Raw genomic sequence first — 16,396 nt, forward strand, 5'->3', positions numbered from 1 at the left:
AACCCCCCACAACTGATCCATCCCTGCAAGAACCCACAACTCCCCTGCCTTGGGAGGCACGAGCTCACTGAGGTGACGTACAAAGTCAAGCTTCAGCTTATTGCGTCTCTGGTGTCTTTATGAATTTAACAGTCAGCTTTTTCAAGTGTAAAAGACAGCATTAAACCTGGGAGAAGGAAGCAGAACCCCAGCCCAGCGCACATGCACACACGCGCACACACACACACAATCCTGAATTTTATTACAGCCTTGCACATCATATTAAGAAACAAGAACTGAGGTCCAGGGTACAACACAAAGGGGAAACTTCTACTTGCTTGGAAAGACTACAGGTCTTGTCTACACCTTGATCCAGGCCCAGGTGGTGCCACCTACCTATGTGGTGGTGATGGGGCATCAGTGAGTTAAAAAAAAAAAAATCCCTAAGAGGAGCCCCATTGGTCTTAACTGTTGCCAGTGTCAATTTGGACATGAGCCAGGGCGCTGTAAGCTACAAGAAAAAGGGCAGGGGAGGGCAATCTTCCTTTTGATGTATTATCAGAGAATGAGGAACCAGTGTTAACACCAGAGTTAAGATGGCAAAGTGCCAGGACTGGATCCAACAGCTCTAAATGCAAGCTCATGGCCCCAATTTATCAGATAGGAACGGGTGGGGAGGAGAGGCTCATAAACTCTGCCCCACTGTGCCCTTCCCAGGGGAGGAATGATAGCTAGTATATCATGTTTGTATGATCATTGGGATTGCTTTGCTGACTGTGTGAAATGATAGCAGGTGCTCTGTCTCAGCAGGGCATGTAATTACTGCTGGGAGCTCCTTGAGAAGCAGGCCAGTGCCATCTACCTGGCAGAATGCAAGGTAGCATCTGTCTGTGTTCAGCTTATGGATTCTGACTGATGCCGGAAACTCTTTAGTATTTTCTCACCTTCACAGGAGGTAACAAAGGGCTAACATTAGGCAAAATCAGTCAAAAGTAATCCAAAGCTTCCCAGCCTGTTGGGCTGATGTGCTTCAGGTGCACAGGTTTCTTAGCCAACGGCAAAGGGAATAATGTGACCAGAATTACTTCAAGCTACTTTTGAGTACCCATGCTAAATGGCCAGGCACTTATTTCCAGCTGGGTTGATTGTGAGGAAGTCTTTGGCTTGAGTCCCAAGCAGGGCATGAACTTGTGTTTCTGGAGCCACAGCAAGAATCCCTCAACCACTCGGCCACCACAGCCTGGCTAATCCTGGGGTAGTTAATCTTTGAGATGCTCCATTCAAAGGGAGTACCTATAAACAAAGAGCTGGCAGTAGCCCAAGGTGACATTTTACAATAAAGAGTCATTGACTAAATATTGAAAGTGTTTGTGGAACATGGATTAGAGGCAAAGCTACCCCATTTCACATAAATGTCCCCAGATCCAAACTCACATGTCATGTGTGCATACTGTCTCTCTCTGTCTCTCACGTGCAAAGTACAATGGCTTCAACAGGAGGGAGTGGGCATGCATGACCCTCTCCTCTCCCAGAACTGTCTAGTAATTAAAGAACATTTCTAGGAGGTAAGAAGTACAGGTGTCCCATCAACTGGAAAGAAATCATCTCCATCCTGGGTAACTGCTCCAACCACAGAACTCTAACAGGATGGTAGGAGCTAATAGGATCACTTGTGCTTTAAAGGAAAATGGGGTATGATAACATTATTCACCAAACCCAAGCTGATCTGGTCCCTCAGAATCCAGCTACCAGATGGAGTTAGTTGGCTCACTGGTTAGCTCACCTGCCAGAGTCATGGGAGAACTGGGGCAAACTGCTTCTCACTAAACACATTCACCACTAGCAGCAAGGGTAGAAGATGATGGCTCCTCCTTCATCTCTTTAGCCCAATGACTCATTAATTACTCCAGGCAAAGTGAATGTGATATGAACATGAATACCTGGAAGACTCGAGCACTGAATCTTCCCCAATGGCACTGTGAAGTATGACAAAGCATCGGCCATTTTGAGCAAACTCACCTCACCATGGAGGCAACTAGGCCAGAATGATAAGAGGAAAGCTCTGTGACCCAACATCACCAGGATCCACTCCTTCCTTCTACAACTGTATGCCATGTGAAACATGCAGATCTTGGATTGGCCTCTTCAGTTGTCTCCAGACTCACTGATGACTTCCATATCATCTGGAAGAATGTCATCCTGGTATCAAGGGACTGTTGGCAACAACGAAGATGTTAATTAGTCAAGGCAAGTGCAACACAAGCTGAGAGAGCACCCAAGCACAGAGCACTGCAGCACCGAAGTCTTTTTGTGGATCCTGTTATTACCAACTATCCCTCTCTGCTACACGTGACTCCAAGACAGGTCACACATTTTACCAAAATCACCTCCCAGTCGCAAAAAATCTGTAGTTCTATCAGTTAAACGCACTGAGTTCAGACTTACTGAATCTTGTGCATTGGCTTTATTTGTCATTTCAGTTCCACCTTCAAGGAACTGGCATCTAGTTCTGGCTCTTGACAACAAGACTGGCATTTTGGCTAGCAGCCTTGGACTATGGGTCTGACTGTCAAATTAGACTACCCAGACCCCAGTCAGTGGCAAGCACTGCCAACATGTTTGTTCTGGTGGCCTGTTAGGTACAGCTGGTTGAACAGATGAATGTCCCACCATGTTAAACGATAGCAGCTTGCTCAGGGAGTGGCAAGCCTGCGCTAGAAGCCCCTTCTTTCAGAGGTGAACAACGTGGTTGTGCAAGGGGACTGAAATGGTCACTTGGTTCTTTACCAGTGATCTCCCTCTGCTTCTTGACACCACACCCCCACCCCTCTCCACATGTCCGTCCCCAACTATCATTTGTTTCTCAAGATGCCTAGACATTACCACAGATCCCCCTGCTCTGCCACCACATTGCCATTCGGCTCAAGCCCTGCTCTTTCTCATTCTCCTCACGCATCCTACCACCCCGTGATCACCAAAACCCCAATATGCCCCTTTATTGTCCTGAGCCCTGGTAGCATGTTGCTGAGGCTGCCAGCAGCACTGGAAGCAGAGAAGAGCTGAGAGAGGTGAGCAACCACAGTGGTGAACTATAGGCATAGCTCCTTAGAGATGTGAGGAATGGAAAATAGTTACTGCAAGACAAAAGTGGCCAAGGGATAGAGGCATCTCAAGGGGAAGAAAAGAGAAGTGAGAAACCAAGGCTAAATATAGACATTGAAAAAGCCCAAGCCTGAATTGATTCACCCTTTGCAGGTTAATCTAAGCTGCATAGGTTGAACCAAGAAGCAAATGAACAGACAGTCACTTTTGATTGAGGCAATGCAGCCACATGCCTGCAATGACTCAGGCTAGAAGCCAAGGGACGCTAGAACGAGCCCTCCCTTCCCTTAGGCACTGGCCAGAAGGCTGGAGAGAAGCTGAGTTGGTGGGAGAGTGTGGTCAGGCCCTGGAGGGCCACTGAGTATGACTGGGAAGGGGTTTAACCCCCCACCCTGGTCTACAGAGATCCCAGGAAGGGTCTGCCTGGAGGGGGAGGGGGGAAGCAGCCCTTGCCAGGTTTGTCCCCAAGCAGCAAGAGGCATGGCCAGATGGCGACCCAGGCAGCGCCTCAGGCAAATGGAGTGGGGAGGGAGGGGGGTTAACCCTCCTGCCTCCCTTCTCCCACCAGCTGGAGTCCTCAACTAGGGTTTGCTGGCTCCCCCGCCCACCAGCGGTGGAGGGCATGGCCAGCCAGTGGCCCAGGAAGCACTTCAGGCAAAAGGGGAAGGTGGGGGAGAGGCGGTGGAGGGAGGCTGCTTCAGCTACTGGCTGCCCACGCCCCCACCATTCGAGAACAAACCTAGCAAGGGCTGCTTCCCCATTCCCCCTCCAGGTACACCCTGGCTGGGGTCCCTGCAGGCCAGGATGGGGGGGTTTAAACCAGACGGCCTGGCCATGCTCCTTTCCACTGGAGCAGCAAGCAGGCAGGAAAAGCCAGCAGCTCCCAGCTGGGGTCCCGTGGTGGTGAGAGAGGGGAGGCATGGGGGTTTAAGTCCCCTCCCTCCCCTTGGCCTGAGACTGCTGTCCCACGCCCCCACCCTGTCCACTCCAGCTGGGAAGAGTCTGGCAGGGGCTGCTCTGCCCATGCCAGGCAAACCGGGCTGCATCTCCAGCCAGGTTTCCCACCCCCCACTCCCTTGTCAGCCAGCCCGCACTGCTCTGGCTCGAGAGCAGAGGGGTGGGCCCAGCCCTGCTCTGCTCATGCAAACTGCACAGCCAAGCCCAGAGCTGCAAAGCATCCTGGGATACTGGGGGACTGTGATTTAACTTGAACCAGGACAGGGTCTGGGACAGAAGTTCCATAAACTCATTTGACCTAAATCAGTTACATCTCATACTACATTCAGCCAGGTTTATCTTAAGGTAGCTTTGACCATTTTGAAACTGCTGTATGTGCACTGAACTTCTGTTCTGTTACAGGTTTAAACCAGTTTCTGATCACTTAAACTGGCTTAATGTGTAACTTCTGACCCTAGCCAACACTAAATTTTAAAAAGAAAACACTTTTCCAAGCTACTTCTGAGCTTCAGAAAGCCGGCATGATGAAATGCACCCATTCAGGTGTGAAAAACATGGCTTTTAGTCCTGAAATGAAATGCTTAACCTAACAGTTGACTTATGACATGTCTAATACCTCCAAAGCATGTTCCATTTTGAAAAAAAAACAAACCAAAACTGCCATGCCAGGTCGTAGGCAACCAGGTCTGGGGCTTACCTCAGAGTCAGAAAAAGCAGCTGAGGTCCAAGGGGAGTGTGCTGAGGGAAGCCAGAAGCTGGACAATCCATCCAAGGAACTGAGTCAGAGATCCAGGTCACAGAACATGGGGTCAAGAAGCTAGCTGGGTCAGGCATCCACAAAATCAAACCAGATTTGGGTCGGGTATCCAAAGGGTCAGGCCAAACTTGGGGTGTATGGGCAAACCAGGTCAGGTATCCCGCGAGTCTGTCGGGAAGCCAGTAGCAGAACAAGCCGAGGGTATAGCAGCCTAGGAACAGGGTTGAACCTTGTTACCCAGACACTTCCTTTTCTGGGTCAGGGGTTTATATATCGGAAGGGATGAGCCCACTCCAGTGGCAGGGAGTGGGCATGTGGCTGGGCCCACTTGGAGGGTGCTGGCCACCTGCGTCCACGCCAGTGCTCTGCTGAGGATGAGTGGCTGTGCCACAAGCTAAGACCACGGGTATAAGGCCATAGTCTGACACACACAAACCATAACTTTCTTGGTATTTTAAACTAGATTAGTTGTGCTGCTTTTTCAAAAAAATATTCCTGCTACATGGGGCCTGGCCAGTACACCAGACATAATTCCACTGCCTTCATCAAAATCATTCCATTACCTCAGTATAACAGTAATAAAACAGGTCCTTTGAACCAATTCTTCCCCCAGAGTCATACTCATCTAGCAACTTCAGTCAGAGTTTTACATATGCAAATTTTAAAATGAATGTTTTTATAGAGCCACTGGGCCACAGCTGATGCAGACCTGATTCATGCTTCCCAGTTTTGTGGAAAAGTTTTCATCTGTCCACAAACTTTATAATAGACTGAGTACAATCCCCAAGGCCAGATTTTGGAAATGGCTCCAGCTCTAAAATAAATACAGTAAAACATATATTAAAGTCACTAACCAGATAATGATGGAAGGACCCTAGAGCTAATCAACTATTTATTTTCCAACAGAAATTGCTCCTGCTTCACATGGAGGCAGATTAACTAACTAATGAACTTGCCCCTGAATAAATAATGCATATAGTTAAACAAAATAGTTCTGCTGCTGCTTTGTACACGCAACTGAAACACTGCAGATGAACTTTCAGCTGACATTTAAACGGTGACACTTGAATGCATTCTGGACAGACTATGAGGATTCATCTAGGACTTATAAAATGTTTATATAAATTACCATTGTTCATGTGAAAAGTTCAGAGCTGCATGCATCTCTTGTCACAGCAGTCACTAGGACCTGCCTGTTGTTAGACATTGCTAGAAAAAGGCTTTGTTTTGTGCCTTCAGTTAAGTAGTGATTTAAAGAACGTTCGCCTTCAAGTCTGAAAGCAATATGGCCTAATTGGCATTTCTGATGAAACAAGATTAGATAAGCCTGTCTTCCCAGCATACAAGTTATTGATTCCCTCTCAGGACCAAATACACTAAACACATTTTCGGTGTTTTTTAATCATAAAGTAAACTGCAGTCCAAATCCTGAATAATGAATACACAATACACTTCTAGATGAATGAGCTGAACAAATTAGAGGAAAATAGTTTAATTGGATAATCTCTCACAATGTACTAGGGGCTTTTTCTTATTTAACATTTTTTTTCATTTAAATACAGGGGGATTTATTGCTAGTTACCCACAGAACACATGCATCTTTTCCCATTAGTGTGCTCCAATTCATGTCTAGACTAGAAAAACAGGCCACATGCCAAAAATGTTTTATAACTACTGTATTTACATAAATCCAAGATGACTTGGAATTTAAGATGCCCTCCCCCTGACAATTAGAGTATATACATAGAAATTTTTTTTTTGTTTTTTTTTTAATTTTTCATGTATAGAACTTAATTCATAGATTCCTGGATCATTAGGGGCTGGGAGGAAACTCGCAGATCATCGGGTCCAGCCCCGTCACTCCAGGCAGGAAGACAACTGGGATTATGTGACCCCAGCAAGGTGACTGTCCAGTCTCCTCTTAAACACCTCCAGGGTAAGAAACTGCACCACCTCTAGAGGGGGTTTATTCCACAGTCTGGACACCCTGACTGTGAAGGAGTTTTTCCTGGTATTAAGCCTGAAGCGGCCTTCCAGGAGTTTATATCCATTGGTCCTGGTCTTCCCCAGGGGTGCCCTAGTGAACAGTTGTTCATTGAGCTCCTGATGCACTCCTCTGATATAGCGGTAAGCTGTTATCAAGTCCCCTCTCAACCTTCTCTTTAGGCTAAAGAGGCCCAGGTTCCTCAACCTCTCCTTGTATGGTTTGCCTTGCAAGTCCCTGATCATATGAGTGGCTCTTTTCTGGACCCTCTCAAGTTTTTTCACGTCCTTATTGAAGTGCAGCACCCAGAACTAGACGCAGTACTCCAGCTGCAGTCTTACCAGTGCCAAGTACAGCGAGAGTATCACTTCTGTTTACACGAGATGCATCAGTTGATGAATGTCAACGTGTTGTTTGCCCTGCTGGCCACCGCATCGCACTGACAGCTCATGTTTGTACAGTGGTCAGTCATTACCCCTAGGTCCCTTTCAGTTATGGTGCAGGGCAGGCTGTCACCTCTGAGCCTGTATGTGTGTTGAGGGTTATTTGTCCCCAGGTGGAGCACCATACACTTGGAAGTGTTAAACTTCATCCGGTTCCAGTCCGCCCAACTCTAGCCTGTCCAGGTCTGCCTGTATCAGCAACTGATCTTCTGGTGTGGCCACACTGCCCCATAATTTGGTGTCATCCACGAACTTGGCCAGTGAGCTTTTCACTCCCCCATCCAAATCATTGATAAAGATGTTGAAAAGCACCGGTCCAAGCACGGACCCCTGAGGGATACCACTGGCCACTTCACACCAAGACAACACAGATGCATTCATGAGAACTCTCTGGGTCCTACCCTGTAGCCAGTTTCCCACCCACTGAACAATCGAGCAGCTGAGCCCACAATCTTCCAGTTTTCCCACAAGGATATCGTGGGATACTAGATCAAAAGCCTTTTGGAAATCTAAGTATACAACATCTACCTCATCCAAGTGGCAAGAGACCTGGTCGTAGAAAGAGATAAGATTAGTAAAACAAGACTTACCTGCAACAAAGCCATGCTGGCTGTCATTCAGAATCTGACCTTCGGCAAGTGTATTGCGCACAGATTCTTTAATGAGCTTTTCCAGGATTTTCCCTGAAATAAAGGTTAGGTTGATTGGCCTATAGTTACCTGGGTCCTCCCTCTTCCCCTTCTTAAAGATGGGCACAATGCTGGCCCTCTTCCAATCCTCAGGGATTTCACCTGTGAACCACAAATTCTGAAAGCGTTTTGCCAGGGGTCCCACAATGACCTCAGCCAGCTCCTTCAGCACTCTCGGATGAAGTCCATCTGGTCCCGCTCACTGATAAACATCTAGCTTTTCTAGTTGGTATTGCACCCGCTCAGCATCCACAGTGGGGAGGCTGTCACTCCCAGCATGCCCTCTATGAGCTTTATCTAGCTTGACTTTCCCCATGCTCCGGTGAAATACTGAAGCAAAGTGGGTATTCAGCAGTTCAGTTTTTTCCTGAATGTCAGTTACCAGCTGTCCCAAGGTGTTAAGCAGGGTCCCACACTTTCATTTATTTCCCTTCTACTGCCTACATAACTAAAGACTTCTTATTGTCCTTTTGAAGTATTGGAGTATTTATTAGAGCATCCTCTTAAATTCAACCTTCCACCACTACGGCGAGGAAAGTAGCAACAGAGAGCGAGAGGCCAGACCCCAACCTGTGCCAAGCCGCATGCAGCAGGTGCCCCCCGCATGCCCCACCACATCTTCACTCCCCTTGCCATATGCCTCCTCCCCTGCTGCACAAGTCACCCCCAGCCCAGGCAGGCAGCAAATCAACTCCACCTTTAGCCTTGGGTCCAGGGCCAAGCTGGAGCTGAGCTGCTGCCTGCCCCAGGGCACTGCTCGACTCAAAGGGTGCATCTACGTGCGATGTGTTAATGCACATTAGCCTAATTTAATGTGCATAACAGGCATGTGTCTACACTTGCATACCCTTAATGCACATTAAAATGGTGAAATTAAGCTAATCAAACCTAAATTTGATACCTACAAATGCAGGTATCAAATTAGCATGACATTAATTAAAGCACATTAATGCACTTGTAGACATGACTCAGCACTAACTTTATTGTTGGGTCTGCCCAGCCACTAGACATGGCAGGGCTGCAGGGACTTGGGACTAACTTCAGTACCAAGTGCACTAACTTTAGTCCCAAATCCTTGCATGTGTAGACACCTGCCAAAAAATGCTTAATGTACATACATTTAGTCATGCTTAAATACATGTGTAGACGCACCCTAAGACAAGGATATTTCCCCTATGTTGATCAGAGAGGGGAAAAAAACTCTTCTTGGATTCAAGTAAAGACAGCATTTGGATAGATCTATGCTGTAGTCACAGCAGCAGTTGCTGTATGGTATGGATATAAGGCACACCAGCAAGTTTTAGACTAGTTGGGCACCAGATCTAGGATGTTTAAAATTGGGAAGCTGGCAATAGGGCAGGCAGAATTTGCACCCTGGGCAGCAGATTTGTACCTGACATGGTTTGTACCTTGGGGCACTGGAATGGAAACTTGGGCAGAGAGGGGCAGAGCAGGATGTTGCTACAGTCAACTGATAAGTTAACCCTCCCCTGGCTCTGCAACCATTGCAAATGAAGATCCAAAGTTTTTAAGTTCAGTAGTAGCTGCACAGCCAGGGGAGGGTTGCTGGCCAAAGCCCTCCATACCTCCCCTCACAGCAACAGCAGCAGCACCAGCATCTCTCATGAAGGGAGACGGTAGGTGAGGAGTTGACCAGAGCCTTGAGTCCCTCTGCCTCCGCCCTGAGACCTACCTATACTGAGCACCGAAGGCTAATGTCTCAGGCACCTGCCCTTACTTACACTACTGGGAGGAGGAATCAAAATGGGGTGCAACTGCACCACCATGGCCCCCAGATCCATCCCCTGTTGCTAGGTACCAGGAGCAATCTAGCCACAGCATCACAGCACACAGCACAGAATACTTTAATCTGCTTTCCAGGCACATTTTGCCACCTGTGTCAAGCACCTAGACTGCTACTAGATTGGACCTGGCTAATTTAAAACTAGTTTGGGCACATCAATGCTGCACTACCAGGCAAAGTTGGGCTTTCCACCTAGTGTTTACAAGTATGTATTAACCCTAGGCCTCGTCTTGAGCTAAGCGCAACCAGGTAATCCAAATTTAAATATGATTTTCCTGTCTACACTGGGTTCAAAGCCCTTCTCATATGCATGTCAGGCAAAACAGTTTGAAATAACTTATTATCCAATTGTAAATATATCCCTCGTCACTTCATCTGTAAGCAGCCAAGAGAAGCTCAGAGTATCTTAGGCAGGGGTGTCAAACATATGATCTGAGGGCCAGCCTTGGCCCATGGAGCCATTTGATCCAGCTCGTAGATGGCTAGACCAACGCCATGCTGCATCAGCATGCTACATACAGTGTGCTTGCAGGACAGGGGGTCAGTCCTGGGCACCACATGCAGCCCCCATCCCAGACCCCATGCTGTATGCAGCACCAGGTGCAGCCCACACACTACCAGTACCATATGCCCCATGCCAGCACCAGGAGGCTGTATACACAGCAAGCCCTAGGGCCGACATATGCTGCCCAGTGTGCAGGGCTGGGCCAGTCACATGTCCAGCACACGATACAGAGCACCAACATGGGGCACACACTACATGCAGCGTGTGTGCCCAACCCACAGCACACTGGCTGGCCAGCAAGGTACTGCACAGAGTACGCACCCCTACCAGCCCTGTGCTACATGCTAGACCAGTGGGTCCCAGGGCTTGCTGTGCACATAGCCCTCTGGGGCCAAAGCAGGGACCGTGGCTACTCCACAGGGGTCTATTGGGCAGACCAGGCCTGACCCATCTCAAGGATGCTCATACAGCCCACAGGGCTGAAGGCATTAGGACCCCGGGTCCAAGGCATTTCATTGCTGGACTCCTCTTTATTCATTAATTGATTTTATATAGGGTCACTTTCCCCATGAAAACTGGAATGAGACCAAATACGCTTCACACAAACCAAATAATCATTATAGTCGACACTTATAGTAGCAGCATGCTAGTACTTCGGAGCTATGTTGCTATTAAGTGGTTGTTGCTATTACAGGGCACGTCATCTGAATACATGGTGTGTAAAATATTGCCAGGGAAATGTTGCTGGTAAAAAGGTCTCTGGCTCTTAGTGACTGTGACTGCAAAGAAGCATCAACTGTAAAGGTAACGGTTTTCAACTGCTACAAACCTACACTGGTTATGAATCGGCAATATACAGCAAAGATGGAAAGCTTCACCCACAGTCCATTTGTTACTCCACTGGACTGTTTTTTTTTTTCCTTTCACTGAAGAGAAGAGATCCCACCTAAGAGGAATTTCTCAGACATGCCTAACATTACATTTTTCTTTTAAATGAATAAGGTACACTTACATTAGGACTTCCACAAGCTTTCCACAAGTTGTTTTGCCTTTGAGAAATGTGCAAGTGTCATTGGAGTCAAATTTTGATATAAAGGTTTAGTGTTATGTAAACCACAGGAGGGAAGAAAATGTTAGAGCTAGATTTTTTAAACAAAGGTGTGACGCGTGCATGGGATTGTGACCAGTGTCATATTTTCCATGAAGCCTCCTATTGGGTTTTTCATAAGATCTACACAAAAAAGATTGTAAAATAGGAAGCGAAGGCCTTTTCTCACAGAGGCTAAAAGGGGACTTCACTCTCCTTGGGAGCCAGAAGCATTTCACTACATTTACTCACGTTTGCAAAAATCAGCCCTCCAAAATTGGAGAGCATGTCTTAAGTGGGGAAGCTGATTTTTCTTCACTGGAATAGAAGCAGGGAGATACTGCTCTAAGATGGCTGCCATGCTTCCCCCTCTGCCAGCCTTAAGGAGGGAAGGGATGGAGTTCATCCTTCAGGGTCAGAGCTATAGTGTTAAACTTCAGTCAGGATCCCATGCAGTCAGCATTCAGCCACAACTAAATCAATCTTTTTCTGTTCGTTCTGCCTCATGTACTGCAAGCAACAGTGCAAGTAAGGCCCAAACCTTTTTACGAGATCAAAAACCAAGCTAGAACCTTGACTCTACAGTCTTTTACCTTCCAACATTTACAGGTACGAATATTTAAAAAGAAAAATGAAAAGGTACAAGAGAGGGATCTAATCACCTTTTCAAAAGAAAAAAAGAATGAATGTAATGTGTCAGGTACTGCTCTGGTTCCTGAGACTCCTTTGTCGATACATGAGGGTTTTATAAATCACATTTTCTATTCCACTAATTTTCTCTCCTTTGGTGCTATGTGAAACACCCACATAAAACATTTTAGGATAAATGCCTATAAAGGGAAACAGTGAAATGGATTGCACGAAGTGCCAGCTGCACAATGGAAAAGTGGTAACTGCCTTGTTTTCATAGATACATAGATTTCTAGAGTCGGAAGGGATCTGGTAGATCATCAGGTCTGACTCCCTGCTCCAGGCAGGAGAGCACTGGGGGGGTTAGGTAACCCCAGCCAAATGCCTGTCTAATCTCCTCTTAAACATCTCCAGGGTAGGGGAGAGCACCACCTCCTTTGGGAGCCCATTCTGTATTTTGGTGACCCTTACTGTAAATAATTTCTTCCTTATGCCCAATCTAAATCTGTTCTCCTTCAGTTTGTGGCCATTATTTCTGGTAACCCCAAGGGGTGCTCTGGCAAAGTGTCCCCTATTCTCTACTGGTCCCCCTGATGAATTTCATAGATTTCATAGACATTTGGGCTGGAAGGGACCTCGCAAGATCGAGTCCAGCCCCCTCCCAAAGGGCAGGAAGTCAGCTGGGGTCATAGGATCCCAGCAAGATAAGCATCCAATTTGCTCTTGAAGGTATTCAATGTAGGTGCTTGAACCACCTCCGATGGCAGGCTGTTCCATACTTTGGGGGCTGGGACAGTAAAGAAATTCTTCCTTATGTCCAGCCTGAAACTGTCTTGCAGTAGTTTATGACCATTCGACCTCGTCATCCCTTGGGGCGCTCTGGTGAACAAATGTTCCCCCAGATCCTGGTGGTCACCCCTGATAAACTTATAGGTGGCCATCAGATCACCCCTGAGCCTGCGCTTTTCCAGGCTAAAGAGCCCCATGGCTCTCAGCCTGTCATCATAAGGTCTGTTTTCCTGACCTCTGATCATGCACGTAGCTCTTCTCTGCACCCTCTCAAGCTTCTCCACATCCTTTTTGAATTGTGGAGCCCAAAACTGGACGCAATACTCCAGCCTGTAGGCAGCCACAAGATGGCATCTGAGCCTTCTCTTGTGGAGGCTGAAGAGATTCAGATCCCTCAGTCTGTCTTCACAGGGGCCTCAACCATATAAGCAGCCCTTCTCTGAACCCTCTCAAGGTTATCCACATCCCTCTTGAAGTGTGGCACCCAAAACTGGACACAGTACTCCATCTGCAGCCTCACGAATGCCACATAAAGGGGAATTATCATTTCCCTAGACCTGCTTGTGATGCTCCACTTCCCTACCTCCCTTCTCTTGTTCAGTTAGAGTAATCTTAAGGGTTACTTATAAAAGCTAGAAAGTAAAACATGTCAGGAAAAAAAAGTGATTTTAAGTGTTTCCAAATTAGGAATTTTCAAGAGGTGTAGATTAGCTGTCTGCCGCTGTACAAGTGTTATTTTTAATTTAAATCAGACAGTTTTTTTGTAGGCAAACATCCATAATCCAGTACAGTTTTGTTCTTAACTTCAAATTTATATATTTATCCCCAGAGTTTCTTCATCCAATAAGATTTATTGTCGTTAGCATGACCACTGTTAGAAGTGGAAAAGGTCTGTTTATCATTTGCACACATAGATATGCAACTTGAGCAGGCAAAATGCCTCCTCTTGGGAAATGCATACCATTTTCAATTTCCACTGAGTAGAGGGGCTAGGAGGTGCTTCCCACTATATTCAGGATCAAGTCCAAAAAGATAAAAGATAGCTTTGATGGCTAGGAAGACAGTAGTAAAAAAATGCTTCTAATTGTGATGAAGCATTTCAATCAGGATCAACACGATATCCTCCAGTGCCCTCAAGCTTCTGTCACAAAGGCTCCTTGCAGAAATGGGAAAAAAAAACCAAGCAAACAAACAGCACTTTATTTTAAACTCGGTGAGCTCCTGCACCAAGACCAGTGCATGCCCAGAAGTGCCAGTGTGTTAACTGGACTCAGCACTCCCAACATCTGTACACAGCAAGCACTTTAGTGGGGATTTTTTTGGTGCTTTTATCTCTGCATTTCAGAATTTCTATCCAATAACTCAGAGAAACCACTTTTGGCAAGTAGCACAGCACTGCTACTGCTAGTAAAGTCACGTTCAAGGTTATATAGCTGTTAACCATAGTCTTTGAAAGCGACTTGCTTTTCTCTGTATGTTCAACTGTTCCAAAGCAGTTCCATAGTATTTAATTTCATACCAGTAGACAGTCTGAAGCCAGTAAATATTAGTGTGTCAGGCTAGTCTTACATGAGTTTTTCCTTGAACGTAAATGGAAATTGTGTTCAATAAATGTTTCACTGTAAGAAAGTGGCATTAGGACGCCTAATAATTTCCTTAGGCTGCTAAAAGTCTCAAAAGACAACTTTCCTTTTCATAACCTGCCCTAAAGATTAAAGTCTGGAGTACCATCAAAGGAAAATTGTTCGGTCACATATATACAGTCAAGTAGTAACTACTTCGGCCTCAAATACAAGAAAGTATTCAAAAGTGTTTTTCCATCATGTTTCAGTATACCTGCTCATGCTAATCTGTTCGAGGCTGTGCCACAAATTACTTCCTGAGAATGATGTTGTGACACTATCCAATACGAACACTGCAATTGGTTCACCAAGAAACACTCTGGACACTATCGCAGCCCACCAGAACACTTCATTAAATCTATTTTTATTGAAAAATATTTACACATCAAGCACCACACTGTGAACTAATTTTTCAAGTTATTTTATTGGAATATTTATCGTGAATGATAAATGAAAACAGAAAATTGGTATCCACACATACTATATACTTTGAAAGAAAATACCTTCAAAAGGCATCTTTTCCCAATCTGCAGATACTTCAGCAAGTTCTCACACCAAATGCGCTGGGTTTCCACAATGTTTGTGCCACAAATCAATAGCTTTGCTCACAATCGCATCTGTGTTGTCTTGTGGAATCTAGAAGAGATCAGGGCAGGGGAAGGGGGATTAATTGATTGACTAATTTAAATTTGACTAAGTAAAATCTTGAAAGCCCCAGTTGACGTTAAAAATGCTAAAAACAAAAACCCCAGTCTCTCCAATTACTCAAGACCTCTGTTTCATTCCGTTCACTCCAGATTCTTACCTGGTTGTCAATCTTCCACAAAAACAAAACATGTATAACAAATGAGACTCAGAAAAGCACAAATTCCCTTCAGACAGCCTACCAGCTTGCTTGTATAATCAACTAGCCTTCCTGGGAATTTGCAGAAGATCCTAATCCATTTTGAGGGTGCACTTGTATATCCACAGAGATCCCTTTGGCCCCTCAAATAGAATAGGATTCAGTAGTGAGAAATAACAAATCTTAGCTTGATAGGTATGTCACAAACTAATACAGAGGTACACAGATAGACTAGCAATTTCCAGCACATATCTAGACATCTATGGAAACCTTGGCTCAGATGGGAATGCCACCAGTGGGACAATAAGGGGAACTACTGTAGAGTAGATCTCCTCACCACAATAACTTCTGTGGATTCTTCTATGTGACTTCAATCTGCCCCACTGAAGTAAATCCTTGCATATTCATTTCCAAAACCCAAGGACTAGATAGGAATCCACGAATCTGGGGGAAACTTTCTGAAAAACTTCTAAAAGAAGATGCTAACATTTGGGTGACTTCTAAAGCTATTAGGATGGCCACTTTTTTGTTTTGTTTTATCATTTAAAATGTAAGTGTATACATGTTTATTTAGTGATAATATAAAAAACATTTGAATTTGCTGGGTCTGATTTAGGAAAAATGTCAGTCAATCTCAACTCAACCTATCTTGACAGCATGGCTAGTCCTCAGAGCAGTGGGGGATACCATAATTCCAGATTTCACAATGAAATGGGGTAAATGATAGGTTTTCACTTGCAAACAATATTTTACACTGCTGATAAAATCCAAGGTGTACTTACATTTTCCAGAAACTGGGTGATTTTTTCTGCATTGTTTAGGGCCATGATCTTCATTTTGAAGGTTAATAAAATCTCCACAGCAACAAAAACAAGAATCTTGCAGGATCCACTAATAACTTTATCCCAAACCCTGGAGAAATAAAGTAACAAGAAGTCACCAAACAATGCTCTTCTGATTTTACCGTATTTTCTCACATACCACACACATTTTGTTTTGAGGAAAGCAGAGTGAAGAAAAAGGATTTCCAGTTTCATAGTCTCTAGGGTCAGAAGGGACCTGAGTAGATCATCTAGTCCGACCCCCTGCCATGGCAGGAAAGATTACTGGGGTCAAACGACCCCAGCAAGGTGTTCATCTAACCTCCTCTTAAAGACCCCCAGGGTAGGGGCCAGCACCACTTCTCTTGGAAGTTGGTTCCAGA

General features: G+C 45.6%; 1 protein-coding gene and 1 long non-coding RNA gene across 4 annotated transcripts in view; both read right to left on the reverse strand.

Moving 5' to 3' along the window:
• LOC109301554 overlaps positions 1-2,472 on the reverse strand; it is a 3,619-nt gene extending 1,147 nt beyond the window's left edge. Inside the window, exon 1 of the long non-coding RNA XR_002098559.1 lies at positions 1,999-2,472. This is a non-coding gene — a long non-coding RNA (uncharacterized LOC109301554). The remainder of the gene's footprint in view (positions 1-1,998) is intronic.
• Positions 2,473-5,202: 2,730 nt separating this feature from the next.
• TBC1D7 (TBC1 domain family member 7) overlaps positions 5,203-16,396 on the reverse strand; it is a 42,539-nt gene continuing 31,345 nt past the window's right edge. For 2 of the 3 annotated variants that reach the window (XM_019522766.1, XM_019522783.1), the window contains 2 exons: positions 15,975-16,104; positions 14,754-14,984 (listed from right to left, as the gene is read on the reverse strand). In XM_019522766.1, coding sequence (XP_019378311.1) covers positions 14,898-14,984; positions 15,975-16,104 — 217 coding nt within the window. In that variant the 3' untranslated portion in view covers positions 14,754-14,897. Of the gene's footprint in view, positions 5,610-14,753; positions 14,985-15,974; positions 16,105-16,396 lie in introns of those variants that run through there. The other variant, XM_019522776.1, reaches the window with a different exon arrangement.

This window comes from Gavialis gangeticus, unplaced genomic scaffold (genome assembly GCF_001723915.1).
Source record: "Gavialis gangeticus isolate Ggan-Ray unplaced genomic scaffold, GavGan_comp1, whole genome shotgun sequence".
Lineage (NCBI taxonomy): Eukaryota > Metazoa > Chordata > Crocodylia > Gavialidae > Gavialis > Gavialis gangeticus.